At 42.7% G+C, this 16440-nt stretch overlaps 1 protein-coding gene across 1 annotated transcript in view; it reads right to left on the bottom strand.

Annotated features, from left to right (window-relative positions):
* The window catches only part of NSMCE2 (NSE2 (MMS21) homolog, SMC5-SMC6 complex SUMO ligase), a 223153-nt gene that overhangs the window by 165260 nt on the left and 41453 nt on the right, over positions 1–16440 (bottom strand). The window contains exon 3 of the mRNA XM_081111432.1: positions 6298–6404. Within this exon, the coding sequence (XP_080967558.1) occupies positions 6298–6404 (107 nt within the window). The remainder of the gene's footprint in view (positions 1–6297; positions 6405–16440) is intronic.

Raw genomic sequence — 16440 nt, 5'->3', positions numbered from 1 at the left:
GAGGTTTTCCTAATTCCACTGTCATCTCTCACCTTCTTGCTATTCTATGACCACAGTAATTTCTCTGATGCTCGGGAATCTCCTGTCCCCAAATTTTATAAACCCCTTCCTCTCCTTTCTCCTTTGTCAATGATTCACAATGTGGGTGCACCTCACATTCAGTCAGTAAACAATCATATCCAGTAAACTACACCATCTGGCCTGGAACATCCTTCAGATACTATAAATTATTAGCTTTCTAAGTGAAAAAATACTTCCCAAATCTGGTTTAACTAAAATGGTAACTTCCAACTTGCAAGATACTCCGTAAGAGTTGATGTTCAAGTAGTGAATGAATGATAAGGTAACTCTAAAGTAAGGTTTACAAAAGTTGATGGAGGGTAGAAGGGTGAGGAGGCACAGGGAAGTGACATGTCAAAAACATTCTAAACGAGTTGCATAAGGCTGAGGTAAGCTATACCTTTGACCCACCTCATTCTTTTATTATATCTAAGATTGTGCTGGTTTCAACAGCTTACACGAGGTATATTTCCACTCTTCTAACTCTCAACCAGATTAAATGTTCGATTTGGCTTATCAAATAAAAACCACAGCACACGGGGCACATCCATGAACAGATTTGTAAGAAACAACACAAGTAGACCAATTTAGCCCTTATTGCTCCTAGTAGTTAAGAAGAAAAATACTCTCCCTCCCCAGGCTTTTGGTGGGAATTGTTATAAAACACTAATTAAAAAAAAAAAAGTGCCACAATAACCCAATTTCAATGTTTTCAAATTTTACATAATCTATAAGATACAAGTAGCACCAAAGAGAGTAGGAGAGGAAAGTGAAGAAAATACAAATGCTCTGGATTTTCCAATACATAAACACGTGGAAACAGCATATACTAAGAGAATTATATATAGGTAAAACCTGACCATTCTTTTGAGATTTACAGTTTGTTAAAGTAACATTACACAATTAAGTATCATGATCTACACTAATAAAAGAGAAAAATGGTAATTGGCGTACAGCGATACCGTTTTCATTGGCTAATCAGGGCTATATGCAAATTAACTGCCAACTAAGATCGGCAGTTAACTGCCAACAAGATGGCGGCTAATTTGCATATGTAGGCATAATGCAGGGAGGTGAAAGGGAAAGCAGGAAGAAGCCCCCTGCCACTGACAGTGATCGGAAACCCAGGGGGGAGAATCAGGCACCTTTGCCACCCTGGCCAGTGATAGCAGGAAGTAGGGGTGGAGCCAGCGATGGGAGCTGGGCACGGTCGAAGCTGACAGTCCCAGGAGCTAGGGGTCCCTTGCCTGGGCCTAAAGCGAAGCCCACGATCGCGGGGCCGCTGCAGCTGCGGGTCCCCGCTGCCTGGGCCGGATGCCTAGGCCAGAGGCGTTAGGCCTGGGCAGGGGCAGAGCCTGCAACCGCGGGGAGCTGGGGGTCCCCTGCCCAGGCCTGACACCTCTGCCGGAGGCCTCAGGCCTGGTCAAGGGGCCGATCCAGTGATTGGTGATTGGAGGGTGATGAGGGTCAACTCCTCTGGCCGAGGCATCAGGCCTGGGTGGGGGGCGGAGCCGGGGATTGGGGGGATATGATGGTCCCCTTGCCCAGGCCTGAAGCCTGGGTCAGAGGCGTCAGGCTTGGGCGGGGGGTGGAGCAAGCGATCAGAGGGAGATGGGGGTCCCCTGCCCAGGCATGATTCCTGGGCCAGAGGCCTCAGGCCTGGGCGGGGGCCAGAGCCAGTGATCGGGGGGAGATGGGGGTCCCCTGTCCAAGCCTGACACCTCTGGCGGAGGCGTCAGGCCTGGGCAAGGGGCCGATCAGGCGATCGGAGGTGATGGGGGTCAACGCCTGAGGGCTCCCAGTATGTGAGAGGGGGCAGGCTGGGCTGAGGGACACTCTACCCCCCCCCCCCACACACACACACCCAGTGCACGAATTTCGTGCACCGGGCCCCTAGTAAAAAAATAAAGGCCAAAGTATAATGTGAATCACAAGCTTTAGTTACTTTGCTAAATTCTAGGACTAGACCACTCATCAGAAAGCAAAGAGGATGTGTGTTTTATCACTGACTGCTAATGATACATGAAAATAATCTGAGCCTGTTAGGACATTCATCATTTAGCTTCATGGCACTCATCCTTTTTTTTTTTTAATCCTCACCTGAGGATATGTTTTTCTTCTTTTTTTCCTTTTTTTTTTTTTTTTTAGAGTGAGAGGGAGGGGAAGAGAGAGAGAGAGAGAGAGGGAGAGGGAGAGGGAGAGAGAGAGAGAGAGAGAGAGAGAGAGAGAGAGAAACATTAATCAGTTGCCTCCCATATGTGCCCCAACCAGGGATGGAAACTGCAATCAAGGTTATGTGCTCTAACGGAGAAACAAGCTGGCAACCTTCCGGTGCACAGGACAACACAACTGAACCACTCTGGCCAAGTCCTCCTGAGTTATTAATTTTCCTTGAACACCGTGTTTTCCCTTTGTCGCACATGCCACAACAGTCATTAATGTCTGTACTGCTCTGTATCCCTATCCACACTTCTGACATCATGGAGGTTGTGTGGGCTTTGCTGAGTGACCTCCTACGTCCTGGACCTAGAATGACCTGGCACACAGAGGCGTTAAGTAAACATTTATTCAGTGAATGTTTGAGAACAAAAAGCCAACCAATGGTGCCCATTCCATACACCCAGATAATAAAAGCTTAGAAATGAAGTAAAGGATAAAGGACCATCAGGTCATCAAGTCTGGTGTTCAGCACATCACTGTTCTCAACATGAAACTGAGAAAAGCTTTTCCCTGGCAAGTGACAGTGCGAAAGGCAGTAACTGCACCAGTTTTCTGTGAGTCATTTTACAGCTTTTGAAACCTTTCCATCATCTGGTGGTCTCATGATGAACGTGGCCAAAGAAGTCATACAGCACTCTGTGGTTCGAAATGAATGCTTTAAAGAATTGTGACAGGTATGTAACCCATTTATTCTAAGTTTTTAGAAATGACACAGACTATCTGGAACTTTCTTTAGTGCTCACTGCATAATACTCCCTCTGCAAACTATCTGGGACAAAGTCCTATTTTTTTATTTTCAGAGCTCTGAAATGAATACTGACTCCAAATAAAATCTTCAGGCATTGGAGAATATACAGCAGCTCTATTTTCTCAAAGGACAAAGAGAGGCAATCCGAGAGCTTCTGTTGAAAGGGGGTCCCCAGGGATTGTGGGTAAACTGACCTACACCTCTAAGGTTCCACAGTAAACTTCTAAAACCTCTTCAGAGGTAGATAGCCTCCAGAATTCCGTGAAGGTGAGAGTGGGAGAAAGACATGAGTTTAAATAATAAGCTCTAAAGCTCTTTGATGGTTACATTTTTTTTTAATGTACCATGACTATATGAACATTCATACACAGAAAGACCACAGAATGAATTAGAATCTAGGCAAATGACATAATAAAGCTCTTCAAAGTCTGTACAGAGCAGAAGTTAAGCAGGGACTCATACAGGTTCCTATTATCTGTATTCTTTCTGAGTAATCTGACTTAAAACAGTTTCTGCTTTAGGGATCATGAACACCTCATACTGTAACTTAACTAGCTTATATCTAATCCTATGATTACTGAATTCTAGACTAGGACAGGTCAAAGCCAATGTAAGTTTTATTTCAAAGCCTTGAAATGAAGTGAGCAAAGTACTTGTTTTTAAGAAAGACTTTGTTCCATCTTTCTAAGTAATACATTTGGAAATCTGGATTTGCAGCAGTAACATATCTTCATCCAATTTTATGAAAGTCAAAGGGTTTGATACACAGACAGTACTCTAATCTGAGTCACACAATAATGTTGTGAAATAGGCAAGCCAAGGACTTTACAGATGTAGAACATAAAGTTCCAAAAGGTTTCGTTTGTTGACCCAGGGTCATAACTTAGAAAATGGAAGAAGTAATTAGGGTTGGAAGGGTTTCTGATCCTGAGATCATTGCTATTTCTAAAGAGCTATACCATTCTGGCCCCTCCCAAGCTAGTGTTCATTTTTTATCCCTCACCAAAACAGGCAACAAGATAGCATGTCCATAACTTCAAGTATATAAAGAACATAGTATGTTAAAAGGGGTAAAACATTTCCCTCAAAATACAAGTCATGTCCCCATGTGGTTTCAGGTCTTGAAACCTTCTAAAATTATGGTCTACTATTCTTGGTCTTGTGTCAAGCTTACAGAGAGCATAACTTTGCATCAGAAAATAACAAAAATATGTTTCCTCTTCTTATGAAAGACCAGGGACCTTCCTAACAGCACAAGAATCACTAAATCCAGTTGCTCCATATTCTGAGGTTAGCACCCAAAAGTGGGATAAAACTCAAAGCATAATCTTTTCTCTTTAGTAGGGTGGGGGGCAATGGGATGAAAGAAATTCTGTTAACTACTGAATGAGTGAGGGCAAGGTGAGGGTGAGGGCTTCTTTGTCTTTAACTTTTGTTTTTTATGAGTGGCTCAGTTTTCTGAAGGGGCAAGAGTTCAATTCTTTATGTAAAAATACCTTAAGTATCTGTGAATCCTCGAGTTCAATAGGAATAAAAAAATCTACGTTAAATTCTTTAACTTCCCAACTCTGTTTTTTTATCTCTAATGTACACTGTGCTGTTAAATTTGCACAACTTCCTAGTGAAAGACAGAAAAGCCTATCAAATAACTTCCACAGAACATAAGGGTCCAAGCAGGATTAACCTATACAATATGCTAACTCTGATCTCTGGTAGCAAACACTCTTTATTCTAGAAAGTCAGCCTTGTTCTTTGAGGTCAGTGGTTTTCAATCCTGGAGACAGATATTAAAATGAGCTTTTGCCAGAACCGGTTTGGCTCAGTGGATAGAGCGTCGGCCTGTGGACTCAAGGGTCCAGGGTTTGATTCCGGTCAAGGGCATGTACCTTGGTTGCGGGCACATCCCCAGTATGGGATGTGCAGGAGGTGGCTGATCGGTGTCTCTCTCTCTCATCGATGTTTCTAACTATCCTTCTCCCTTCCTCTCTGTAGAAAATCAATAAAACATATTTTTTTTAAAAATGAGCTTTTACAAATACTGTCCCCCAATCCTGCTCCAAACCAATGAAATCAAAATCGCTTCAGGGTAGAGATGGGCTAGTTCTAGGGGTGGGCTAGAATCAAAAGCCTCTGGTCTGAGTGCTTCGCCCCCCCAGTTTCAAATGCCCCAACAGGAGGTCATTTTCATATTTTCCTATGCAAGAAATAGTCACAATACCAGTACTAACAGTCACCATGCTTAGAAACATCAGAATTTCATCAGCTGAAGGAGTTTATTACTTAGATATAAGCAGATACTCTTAAGTTAATCACAAATAATATACTTCATAAATACTAGTCAAATACCAACATCCAGAAAAGGGGGAAAAAATTTAAACCAGAAAATTATTTCTTTTAATTTTTTATAACTTCATATAACTATGTAATGCTCATTTACACATGGTTTAGGTATTAAACCATAATTAAAATGTTATCTTCCCCTGACTAGTAGCCAATCTTGTAAAATATTTGATTTTTGGAATTTTCCCATAGATATAAGTTAGAAAAGGCAAATAAAGAAACCAGAAGTACAAGACATCCTATTACACAGGTATATGAAATAAGTTCAAAAGGGAGTTTCCACTGCTCTGAAGACAAAAGACTTCTCAGAAACATTAGTGCAATCGGATTGCTCACTTCTTACTCAACCCGGTACTGCTGAAAAGGAGGTTGCTATGTTCCCACCTTAACTGCCTATCTGTTGTTCCTGTGACAGCTGGAGTCAACAAAGATAAGTTTGGCTTCTGGAAAAACTAAAATGCCAAGCTTCTTTATTTTAAAACCTGTTCTGAAACTCTTCCGTATTATCTGATTCTATGAATTTTGCAATAGCTACATATTAGTTAAAGCTGGAGAATGAGTAACTAAACCACGTCTAAATTGTATGCTTAAGCAAACAGAAAAATAAAAACAAGTTTTAGGGAATTTTTAGGCCTAAGGAGGCTTAGACTGAAGTCTAATACCAAAAGATGCAGGAAAATCTAAAATAGATGTAATGTCCTAATTAAATGTGGGTGGCCGAACTGGAAAAAATATTTAAGATTCCTACTCTATGAACTTCCTGATTAAGAAGACATGAATGGCTGCTACAGGAAGACATTAATGGCTGCTACAGAAAAAACTAATAAGGAAATACTAGTATTAAAGGTTAGAGATTTTTTTGATTCTGTGTTTTTATTTCTAGGTCAGAGTTGTAACCAAATATAACGAGGTGAGTGGTATAAACTTACATGATTTATCGTCGACTGAACAGCCTTTACATAATGATTTAGTTCCCGATCCATCATAGCAAATTCAACCATCGCCTTATCCATACTGTATTCACTACTCACTTCAGCTGAAAAAAAGAAAATGCAATTATTATTTTCCATTTAAAATGCCATATCTGAGAAAAGTTGCACCAATGTAATGTATATCAATCAATGCTCTAAATGATTTTGTAAAGGTATTACATGTTTTTTAAAATTTCCTCAACATATTGGTGCTTCATTCAAAATTCTAAGAACATACCCAGTTGAAAAAGGCTCAAAGGCAAAAAGGTGGACTCAGACTCAGGGGTTCCAGGCTCTGCCACTTACTTGTATGATCTTAAACCAATCACTACACTTTTCCCAGCCTCAGCTCCCTCATCCCCTAAAGCACCCCAGTCATCTACCTACACATTGACTTCACAGGACTGTTAAAGACCAAATAAGGAAGATTTCCACGTCTAATAACAGTAGCTTGGGTTATGCAGGCCAATCCTCCTTTTGAAGACAACTAAAACGATTGGGAAAAAGAAATCTTAAAAACAAAAGAGCCACGAGATAGTAAGAAACCATCAGTGCAAAATCTGGGGGGAAATGAAAAAGACAAGCGAAGCACCAAACCAAGCCCTGTAGTCAGCTGGGTTCCCTTCCTCAGAATAAAGATGAGCCGGAAGTAATCCCACCCTGTTCCCGGCTGCCGCGGGGCTGACCTTGTCCATTGAGCAGAACAGAGGGAAGAGGGAGAGAAAACCACCTGCTTCTGAAACACTGTGGCCAGAGCCAGCCCTCCTGAACTGCAGCCCGGGTCCCCCTCACTTGAGTGGTCCTGGGAACCTAAGAACTTCTGATCTTGGGGTGGTCCCAGAGTGAGGGTACCCACATGTACTCCCCTCTAGAGAAGTCACTCATCCTGGGCCTCAAATAATCCCAATAAATAATCATTAAGGATAATGAACAGATTACAGGGGGAGGAGGGAACCTTACCCTAAAACACACATGCCACCAAGAGTAAGAATCAGCAGAAACAGATCCACAGATGTTTCAGATGTTGGGATTATCTATCAGAATATGAAGCAACTACGCTTACTATGCTTAAAATTTTAAAATACCCTCGGGGAACACGAGAATAAACAGTGACCAGCAGACTGGAAAAGTGTTTTAAAACAGTTTTCTTAAGCTCTAAACACAAAGGAAAAGAGAAAGAACACAGGATAATAAACATTTGGAAATGCAGTCACTCAAAGGCCCTTCATTCAAATGTTGGTATTTCTTGTCTACACTGAAGAACAATATGACATATCGTCCCAAAGCATCCTATCTAATAAAAGAGAAACATGGTAATTGGCGTTCGACCACTACCCTTCCCATTGGCTAATCAGGGTGATATGCAAATTAACTGCCAGCCAAGATGGCGGCTGGCAGCCAGGCAGCTTAAACTGAACATGAGGCTTGCTTGCTTCAGTGATGGAGGACTCCAACGTTCCCCGCCTGCCTTGCCGGCCTCTGAGCTTGCAGTTTAAGAAACATTGTAACAAATATAGAAGCTAAACAAAACCCCAGAAACCAGCTTTCAGCCAGCTGGGATCTCAGAGCTGGAGTTGATACAGTGTCTTGATTATAGAACCCAAACAAACCAGATACCTGCTTTCAGGAGCGGAGGCCTAAGAGCTGGAGCCTCAGAGCTAAAGCTGGCCCAGAATAAAAAAAAAAAAAAAGAAAGAAAAAAAGGAGCAGTTGGGAGCTTCAGTAACCCCCAGCCTGAAAACAGCCCTCAGCCCCTCACCCAGACTGGCCAGGCACCCCAGTGGGGACCCCCACCCTGAAGGGTGTGTGACCAGCTGCAAACAGCCATCATCCCCTCACCCAGGCTGGCCCGGCACCCTAGTGGGGACCCCCACCCTGATCCAGGACACCCTTCAGGGCAAACCAGCCAGCCCCCACCCATGCACCAGGCCTCTATTCTATATAGTAAAAGGGTAATATGCCTCCCAGCACCGGGATCAGCGGAGCCGCGAGGCCTCCCGGCACAGGCATCAGCGTGACAGGGGGCAGCGCCCAAACCCCCTGATCGCCCTGCGGCTCTGTGTGTGACAGGGTGCGGCGCCCCAACCCCCCCACCCCACGGGCCCTGCTCTGTGTGTGACGGGGTAGAGCCATAACCTCCCCATTGGCCCTGCCCTGAGTGTGACAGTGGCGGCGCCCCAACCCCCTGATCGGCCCTGCTCTGTGGGTGATAGAGGGCGGCGCCCCAACCCCCTGATCCGCCCTGCTCTGTGTGTAAAAGGGGGCGGTGCCCCAACTCCCCTATCGGCCCTACTCTGTGAGTGACAGGGGGGAGGCTCCTCAACCCCCTGATGGGCCCTGCTCTGTGCGTGACAGGGGGAGCTCCCCAACCCCCGATGGGCCCTGCTCTGTGCGTGACAGGTGGGAGCTCCCCAACCCCCTGATCGACCCTGCTCTGTGTGTGACAGGGTATGGAGCCCCAACCCCCCTGATTGGCCCTGCTCTGTGCGTGACAGGGGGTGGCGCCGCAACCTCCCCATCGACCCTGCTTTGAGTGTGACGAGGGCGGTGCCCCAACCCCCCAATCAGCCCTACTCTGAGCGTGACTGAGGGTGGCATCACAACCTCCCAATCCACCCTGCTCTGTGCATGACAGGGGGCGGCGCCCCAACTTCCCAATCGGCCCTGCTCTAAGCCCAACCAGGGGCTGCACCTAGGGATTGGGCCTGCCCTCTGCCACCTGGGAGCAGGCCTAAGCCAGCAGGTCGTTATCTCCCGAGGGGTCCCAGACTGCGAGAGGGCACAGGCCGGGCTGAGGGACCCCCCCCTCTCACCCCCCCCTTCCCCCCGAGTACACAAATTTCTGTGCACTGGGCCTCTAGTGAAATAATAAAAGCCACTTACATTTGGCTTTTAAAGATGATTTTCCTAGTCTTTACCATTAGTCTTTAATTTTACAATAGTTAATTATAAACACATCCCATAAAATATATCCAGAGTTAATCTGCTTCTGGGAGAATACCTCTTGGTTTATAATATCATTTGATAAAATGTAGTCAACCTTTTGAAAGCACTTAGTAATGTGCCTTTGACATGAAAATGCTATGAAAAGTTTTGCAAAGTAAAATAATAGGATGATGGTTCTCATTATCAAGGTCCCATGGATAATAGCAGGAGTTGAATCAGATAGCAATTTCAAATACAAGGCCAAGAGACCCTCCCTGTAAAGGAGAAAGTGAGCAATGGCTGGGTCTTTCATAGCATGAAGCCTAAGGGAGGCCAACTGGGGCTACAGGCAGCCTCAGCTAAAGTTCCAGGGCCCAGGAATGTGGGGACAAGCTGAAGAACCTACCTGATGAATGGAGCAGCCTGAGGCAACAAAGGGAAAACACCAGAAGAGATCAGGAAGCTAGTCCTAAAAATAACTGAGAATCACACCACACCTGGAAGTGATGTCGTCAGATAACTTCAGGCTAAACCCAGTGTCTTGGTTTATTGCAGAGACCAGAGACTGAAGACAAGAACTAGCAGAGATTCCATAACAGTATCTGGGAGACAGGCCATGAGAATGTCCATATCCAGTTGCAAACCTACCTCCACTATTTAAATATTTAAAATTATTTTTGTGATTCTTTTTATTCTTCTGTTAATCCTTATTTATTTTATTATTGCAATCATAATCCCTTTTTCTTAATATATATTTTTATTGACTTCTGGGAGGAAGGGAGGGAGGGAGAGAGAGAGGAGGAGGAGGAGAAGGGAGAGAGGGAGGGAGGGAGAGAGAGAAATACCAATGATGGGAGAGAATCATTGATCGGCTGCCTCCCATATGCCCCAGACTGGGGATCAAGCCCACAACCCAGGCCATGTGCCCATGTACTGTGACTGGGAATCGAACTGTGATCTCCTGGTTCATAGGTCAATGTTCAACCACTGAGCCATGCTGGCCAGGCTATAACCTCTTTTTTTAAATGTTATTTGGGTTCATGTTTCAGAAACACTAGGCTAGGGAAGACAGAGAATCTGTGTCTTTTTCTACTAAAGAACTATAGAAAAAGAAAAGCATATTGTTGCATAAAAAAAGCCAACAGGCCAAATAAATCCCAAAGAATTCAAGAATTCAGAAGGGAAAAAAGGGATGAACAAATAAAAAGGGAGTTGGTTGTTGACTAAAAAAGTGGTTGGGAGTAGGGGAGTGTGGAGGGACTGACCAGCCAGAGGTTCCTGCTCCTTTATTCCACAGTATATAATCCCACTATCAAAAACCTCCCACTTATCCCACTCCTGACACCAAAACAAAAAACAAAACCCTCCCTAAAAATTTACAGGGAAAGCCCTTCCTAAAAATCCACACCCACCAAATTCTACACTGCACATCCTTCGAGGACTGCGAACAGGCGCTTCTTGCTTTTAAACTATGTCAGCCTAGAAGGATAGCGCTTAACTTACCATAACTATACTTGATATTTTGACACTTTTAACCATAAATAATCTTGTCTTCTTATATGCATTCATCACATTTCTCCAAACAAATTATAATCCACTTATGGGCAAGAATGATGCCTTAGTGTTTTGGGGCTCCAACAAAGAATTATAGCACCTCTCTCTTCAATATTGTTATATGGCCATTTAATTTAATAAATTTGGAAATTAAACCTTTGCCAACTATAAATTATCCTGCCTCAAATATTCAATTCAATTAAAATATGAAGAAAACATGATATAGATTCATTTGCCTATTATATTTTCATTGTGATTTTTCTATAAGAAAGAGGCTAGCACCAATAAGGGGAGAGAGCAGGAAGGAAGAGAACCACACAAATGATGTTAAAATGCACAGGACAGTTCCAGAGAGGGAAGTACTTCTGCACCACACTCTGCAAGCCTGGCATTAGAGAAAATTGGTGCAGATGATAAAGCATGGAAAGTAATGACAATGATGAAAAAAAGTATATAATAACAGTAGCTGTAGCTAACAATTAGTAAACACTTTATTATGTGCCAAGACTGTATGAGCGCACCATATTTACCATAAGCCTCAGAGCAACATGAAGAGACAGAGTTTTATCTCCACTTCATACATGAGAAACTGAAGCACTGAGCCAGTGAAGTGACCTGCCCCAGGCAGAGGCCACATCCAACTCAGGCTTCCTTTCTGCAAAGATGTACACCTGCCACCAACACTAAAGGTGCTTAAACACAAGGACAAGCACCCAACTCCTCCAAGAATATCTACCGAACAAACCCTCAGGGGGAGAAAGTCAGGGCCCTAGTTTCATTTTAGCTCCCTGGTGATCCCTTCCAAGTAGGACACTAGGTACTGCCATTCAAATGGTATTAGACCTGGTCCTGGAAAAGCTTTTCCAAATTCCGTAAGGAGAGGAAACTGATTACAGTTGACCCTTGAACTACATGGGTTTGAAATGCACATGTCCACTTGCATACAGATTTTTTTTAAATTACTGCAAATGTATTTTCTCTTCCTTATGGTTTTCTCAGTGACATTTTCTCTAGCTTACTTTATTATCTTACAGTGTGTAACACATATAACATACAAAATATGTGTTAATCGACTGTTTATGTTATTAGTAAGGCTTCTGATCAATGGTAGGCTAACAGCAGTTAAATTTTGAGGAATCAAAAGTAATACATGGGTGTATGTTTTTCCCATTGATTTTTTGGGAGAGTGGAAGAGAGAAAGACAGAGAGAAACATCGATGTGAGAGAAACACATCGATTGGTTGCCTCCTGCACAAGCCCTGATCAGGGCACAGGCCGGGGAGGAGCCTGCAACCAAGGTACGTGCCTTGACCAGAATAGAACCCGGGACCCCTTGGTCCGCAGGCCAACGCTCTATCCACTGAGAAAAACCAGCTAGGGCCAGTAAATACATGGATTTTAAACTGAGTGGAGGTCAACAACCCTAACATCCACGTTGGTTAAGAGTCAACTGTACTGTTTGTTTTTTTAATTCAATTTATTTGCGTGACATTGGTTAATAAAATTATATCGGTTTCATGTGTATAATTCTATAATGCATCATCTGTATATTGTATTTTGTGTTCACCACCCCAAGTCATTTATCCCTACCTTTGCTCTCTTCTCCCTCACCCCATCCCTCTTGCCCTCTGGTAATCACCATACGCTGTCTGCGTTTATGAGTTGTTTTTTACTTACTCCCTTCACCTTTTTCACCAGCCCCGCAACCCTCCTCCCCTCTGACAGCTGTCGGTCTGTTTTCTGTATACGTGAGTCTGTTTCTATTTCGCTTGTTAGTTTATTTTGTTCAATAGATTTCACATGTAAGTGAAATCATATGGTACTTGTCTTTCTCTGACTGGCTTAGTCCGCTTAGCATCGCATCATACTCTCCAGGTCCATCCATGCTGTTGCAAAAGGTAAGATTTCCTTCTTTTTTTATGACTGAGTAGTATTTCATTGTTTAAATATAACACAGCTTTTTATCCACTTATCTGCTGATGGGCACTTGGACTGCTTCCAAATTTTGGCTATTGTCAATAATGCTGCAATGATCATAGGGGTGTATATTCAACTCTACTAAATTTTAAATCCAGTGAAGAGAGTGACCTTCCACACCGGCAAGGCTAACTAGAGGTGCTATACAAGCAAACAAGTCACCATTGAATGCGAGGAGACTAACTAAGCCAACTCTAGCTGAGAAGCCAAACAGTACTAGGCCAAGAGCATGGCAGCAACAAAGATAGAGATGGCAGCCATGGACTGATTACTGGGCAGCAAATGAGGAGCAGCAGGAGGGAAATGTTCAAGAGGACAGGGAAAGTGCTGGAAACACTGAGGGGAGCCCAATGTCAAAACCATTTCTATTTTTCTGCCTTCCCCAGCGGAGCAGGGTCTGGAGAGCTAGGGATTTTCCTAGTTCTTGAATGTGCCATTCTATGAGTATGCACTTAGTCCAGCCAACCCTTGCTTGTGCTAACCATCTGAACCTAAGTGATATACTTGAACATGCACTTACAAGCCACTAAATACGTGGGCAAGGCTTGGGGGGAGCTCTGTGACTGTGAGACCTACGTAACACATCTGGTATACTAATTAAGAAGTTAGTACGATAAGTAGCTGAAATATGTCCACCTGCCCCTGCCCCAACAAATCAAGTCCAGAGGGCACAGATAAACCTTAATTTACATTATAAATGTATAACTATTTCTGTTAATACTAATACCAGGGCTGCCCTCCCACAGATCTTCGTGGCTGTACCCAGTGATCCTGGTCAACACCACCCCAAACACTATGAGCTGCTAAAAGTACCCGAAGAACTTTAAAAATGTTATTTCGACCAGGAAGGGCCACAGCATTAAACCATTCTTAAAAGATGTTTTGTTTCTTTTCTTTTCTTTTTTTCCTGTTAAATGGCAAACTCTAGAAAAATAAGGATAATCACTAAAGGAAGGCTTCTTTTTAGACCGAAGTACTCTGACATTTATGTAATATAAAAAGTATCTGAATGGATGAAGTTGGCCTGCACATAATTTTCCTAAAGTCAAACCAACCTATAATTATGCAATCTGAACAGCCACGCTATTCATTAGACACGTCATCTGTTACTCAATGTCAAAATGCACTAACAGCAATATTATAACTATTACTAACTCTCTCTTTTTGAAGTGTTGAATAGGCATTCAAATTACATGATCAGGAGACATTAAGCAGAAATGGGTGATTTAGTGTTGCAATCAAATTCAACTGAAAACAACATTCACGAGAACTCTGTGAGAGTAAGAAGATAGCTGAGGCAGGAACAAGTGTGAAAGCAACGTGGTAACAACCAATGCTGGTTGTCTTGGATATGGACGACTGGGGCAAAATGATGGAGAAGGGATAGGTCTGTGAAAGGAAAGGAAGGGAGACAAACTAGTTATTTTTATAGACATAGACTCAGGTGAGACAAATTCCAGGCCCTGGACTAGAAGATGTAGGTAGTAAGGCACATGAATTCTTATGTAGCAGAGCATGGACACATGAGTTGATCCAGGATGAGCTTCAAAATTGCCAGATCTATTCACATCTTATTTGATCAATATAATGGCCTTCTCTAGGTCACAAGTTAGAAATGGGGGAGCAGAACATTCATCATCTTGGCTTCCCCAAGTTCAGATGGGCATGGTCACCAGAACAATCAAGCTTGAGTTCTAGACCAGCAACTAACTCAGCAAGAACAGAAGGTAAGTGATGCAGCTCAGAGCTGTAGCTTCATGATCAACTATTCCAAATAAGGCCCCTCCTAGCCATAGCTGTCAGACAGCTGCAGCCCAAGCCATGCACTACAGAGAAACAAACCCCGAGGCCCAGCCACGAGGTTGGGGAAGCACAGCTGAAATAGGTCCCAGAGCCAAGCAAGCTCCCTCTCATCCAGAATAGAACCAAATGCATCATTCTTCATAAAACCATAAAACTTCTTTACCTTACAACTGGGATGTGTGTGCGTGTGTGTGTGTTAGAGAGGCACACCCTGAAGACAAATTTCACCTATGTATCTTTTCAAACTTTTTGTCCCAGATTCAACTGCAGTTTTGCCCATGGCCAATATGTTTCCTGAAATTTTGTCCCAAATAAAAATTGCAGAATCAAGTGTTTTGTGTTGTTGTTGTTTTTTCTACAAAGTCATGTATAAGTGTATCTGAATAGGAACAATGCCAATTACATATAGTTGATTAAATTCAACTCTGTGCATTTTATTAGTGAAATACCAGATGAAGACAAAGCATCCATTTAGGGTTCTATGGGGCTGCTGACTCCAATTCAGCATGAATCACACATTCAGAAGGATCTGATAAATACTCAATGCCATAAAGTGCATATCATTCTGGGAAGGAGAAAGGAAGGCAAGGAGGCAGGGAATCACCTCCCTGTGTTATAGATTTCCTAGAGTAGATGGGACATGTACATAGCAGGGAGATCTTATTTTCTGAAACACAGAATAAATACTTCCTACTCTCTTCAAATTAAAAATTGATTCTTCTATATTTAAGCAAGACATTTCTTTTCTTTGGATAAACTGAAATAAACGGCAGCATAAATCATACCACCGTTCCCTCCCTCCACAGTACACTCTTCCTCTGAAAAGGGGGCCCCAACTATCTCTCGCAGCACGGATCTCCTCCAAGAGTAGCTGTGAGTGTTTTCCTGGAGCCTAGTATTAAGCAATCGGTATACAGTCATCAGGCGTTGAGTTTAATGACTTACTCACTGCTTGAGCAATATTTAATAGAAACTTGGTTACTTCTCACTACACTGTACTTTAGTCATAATTATCCCTCCACAGATATTAGTGTGGTAAAATTAAAACCAAATCCACATTTTATAACTGCTTCCCACCAGAAATAATAGTGAAGAGTATAACAGTGTATGGCACAAACAAATAAGCAAGCGATCCTTTTATAAACAGTGAATATGGGGGAAATCTTCAAGAAATGTTGACGTTTATAATAATTTTTACGCACCTGTACAATCTGCTTATAATATAGAGAGTAAAGTTGTATAATACAGTAACTCAAAAAGCCAGCTCCCGAGTCAGATTACTTTCAACTCTAGGCTCTATTGTTAGCTCTGTAGTCTTTAGCAAGTCACTTTACCAGAATCCCAGTTTCCTCTCCTAAATAAAGGGTAAAATAACAATATCTAACTCACAAAATGATATGAGGACTAAATGAGAAAATGTAGGTAAAATGATCAGCCTAGGGCCTGGTCCGCAGTCAGCACTAACAAAATATTATCTGTCATTAAAATTATTCTAGAATGGATAAGTACTTTGCAAATGTAATTAATCTTAATGCTAAAAAGCATTTTGCCCTTAGAACCAAAAAGTATCAAGTGAACATCACCTCCTTAACTTCCAGTTATTTTTACTAACTCGAGCCCAAAGCACTGAGCTGAACTCACAAGACTGTGATGTTCAATGAGAAACTTTGTAAACAAACTGATGCCCAGAAACCCATGTACCTAGCAAATCCTTATTGAGCACTTAATACATATCAGACAGAGGATAAAAATGTTTTGATGCGGAAGGAGTGGCTAACACTGCCCACAGATGGCAGGAAAGATTTAGCAGGAGGGTAAATCTGCATCGTTTCTTGGAGGATG

This window comes from Myotis nattereri (genome assembly GCF_964212035.1).
Source record: "Myotis nattereri genome assembly, chromosome: 17".
Lineage (NCBI taxonomy): Eukaryota > Metazoa > Chordata > Mammalia > Chiroptera > Vespertilionidae > Myotis > Myotis nattereri.
This window is presented reverse-complemented; position numbering and strand designations above follow the sequence as displayed.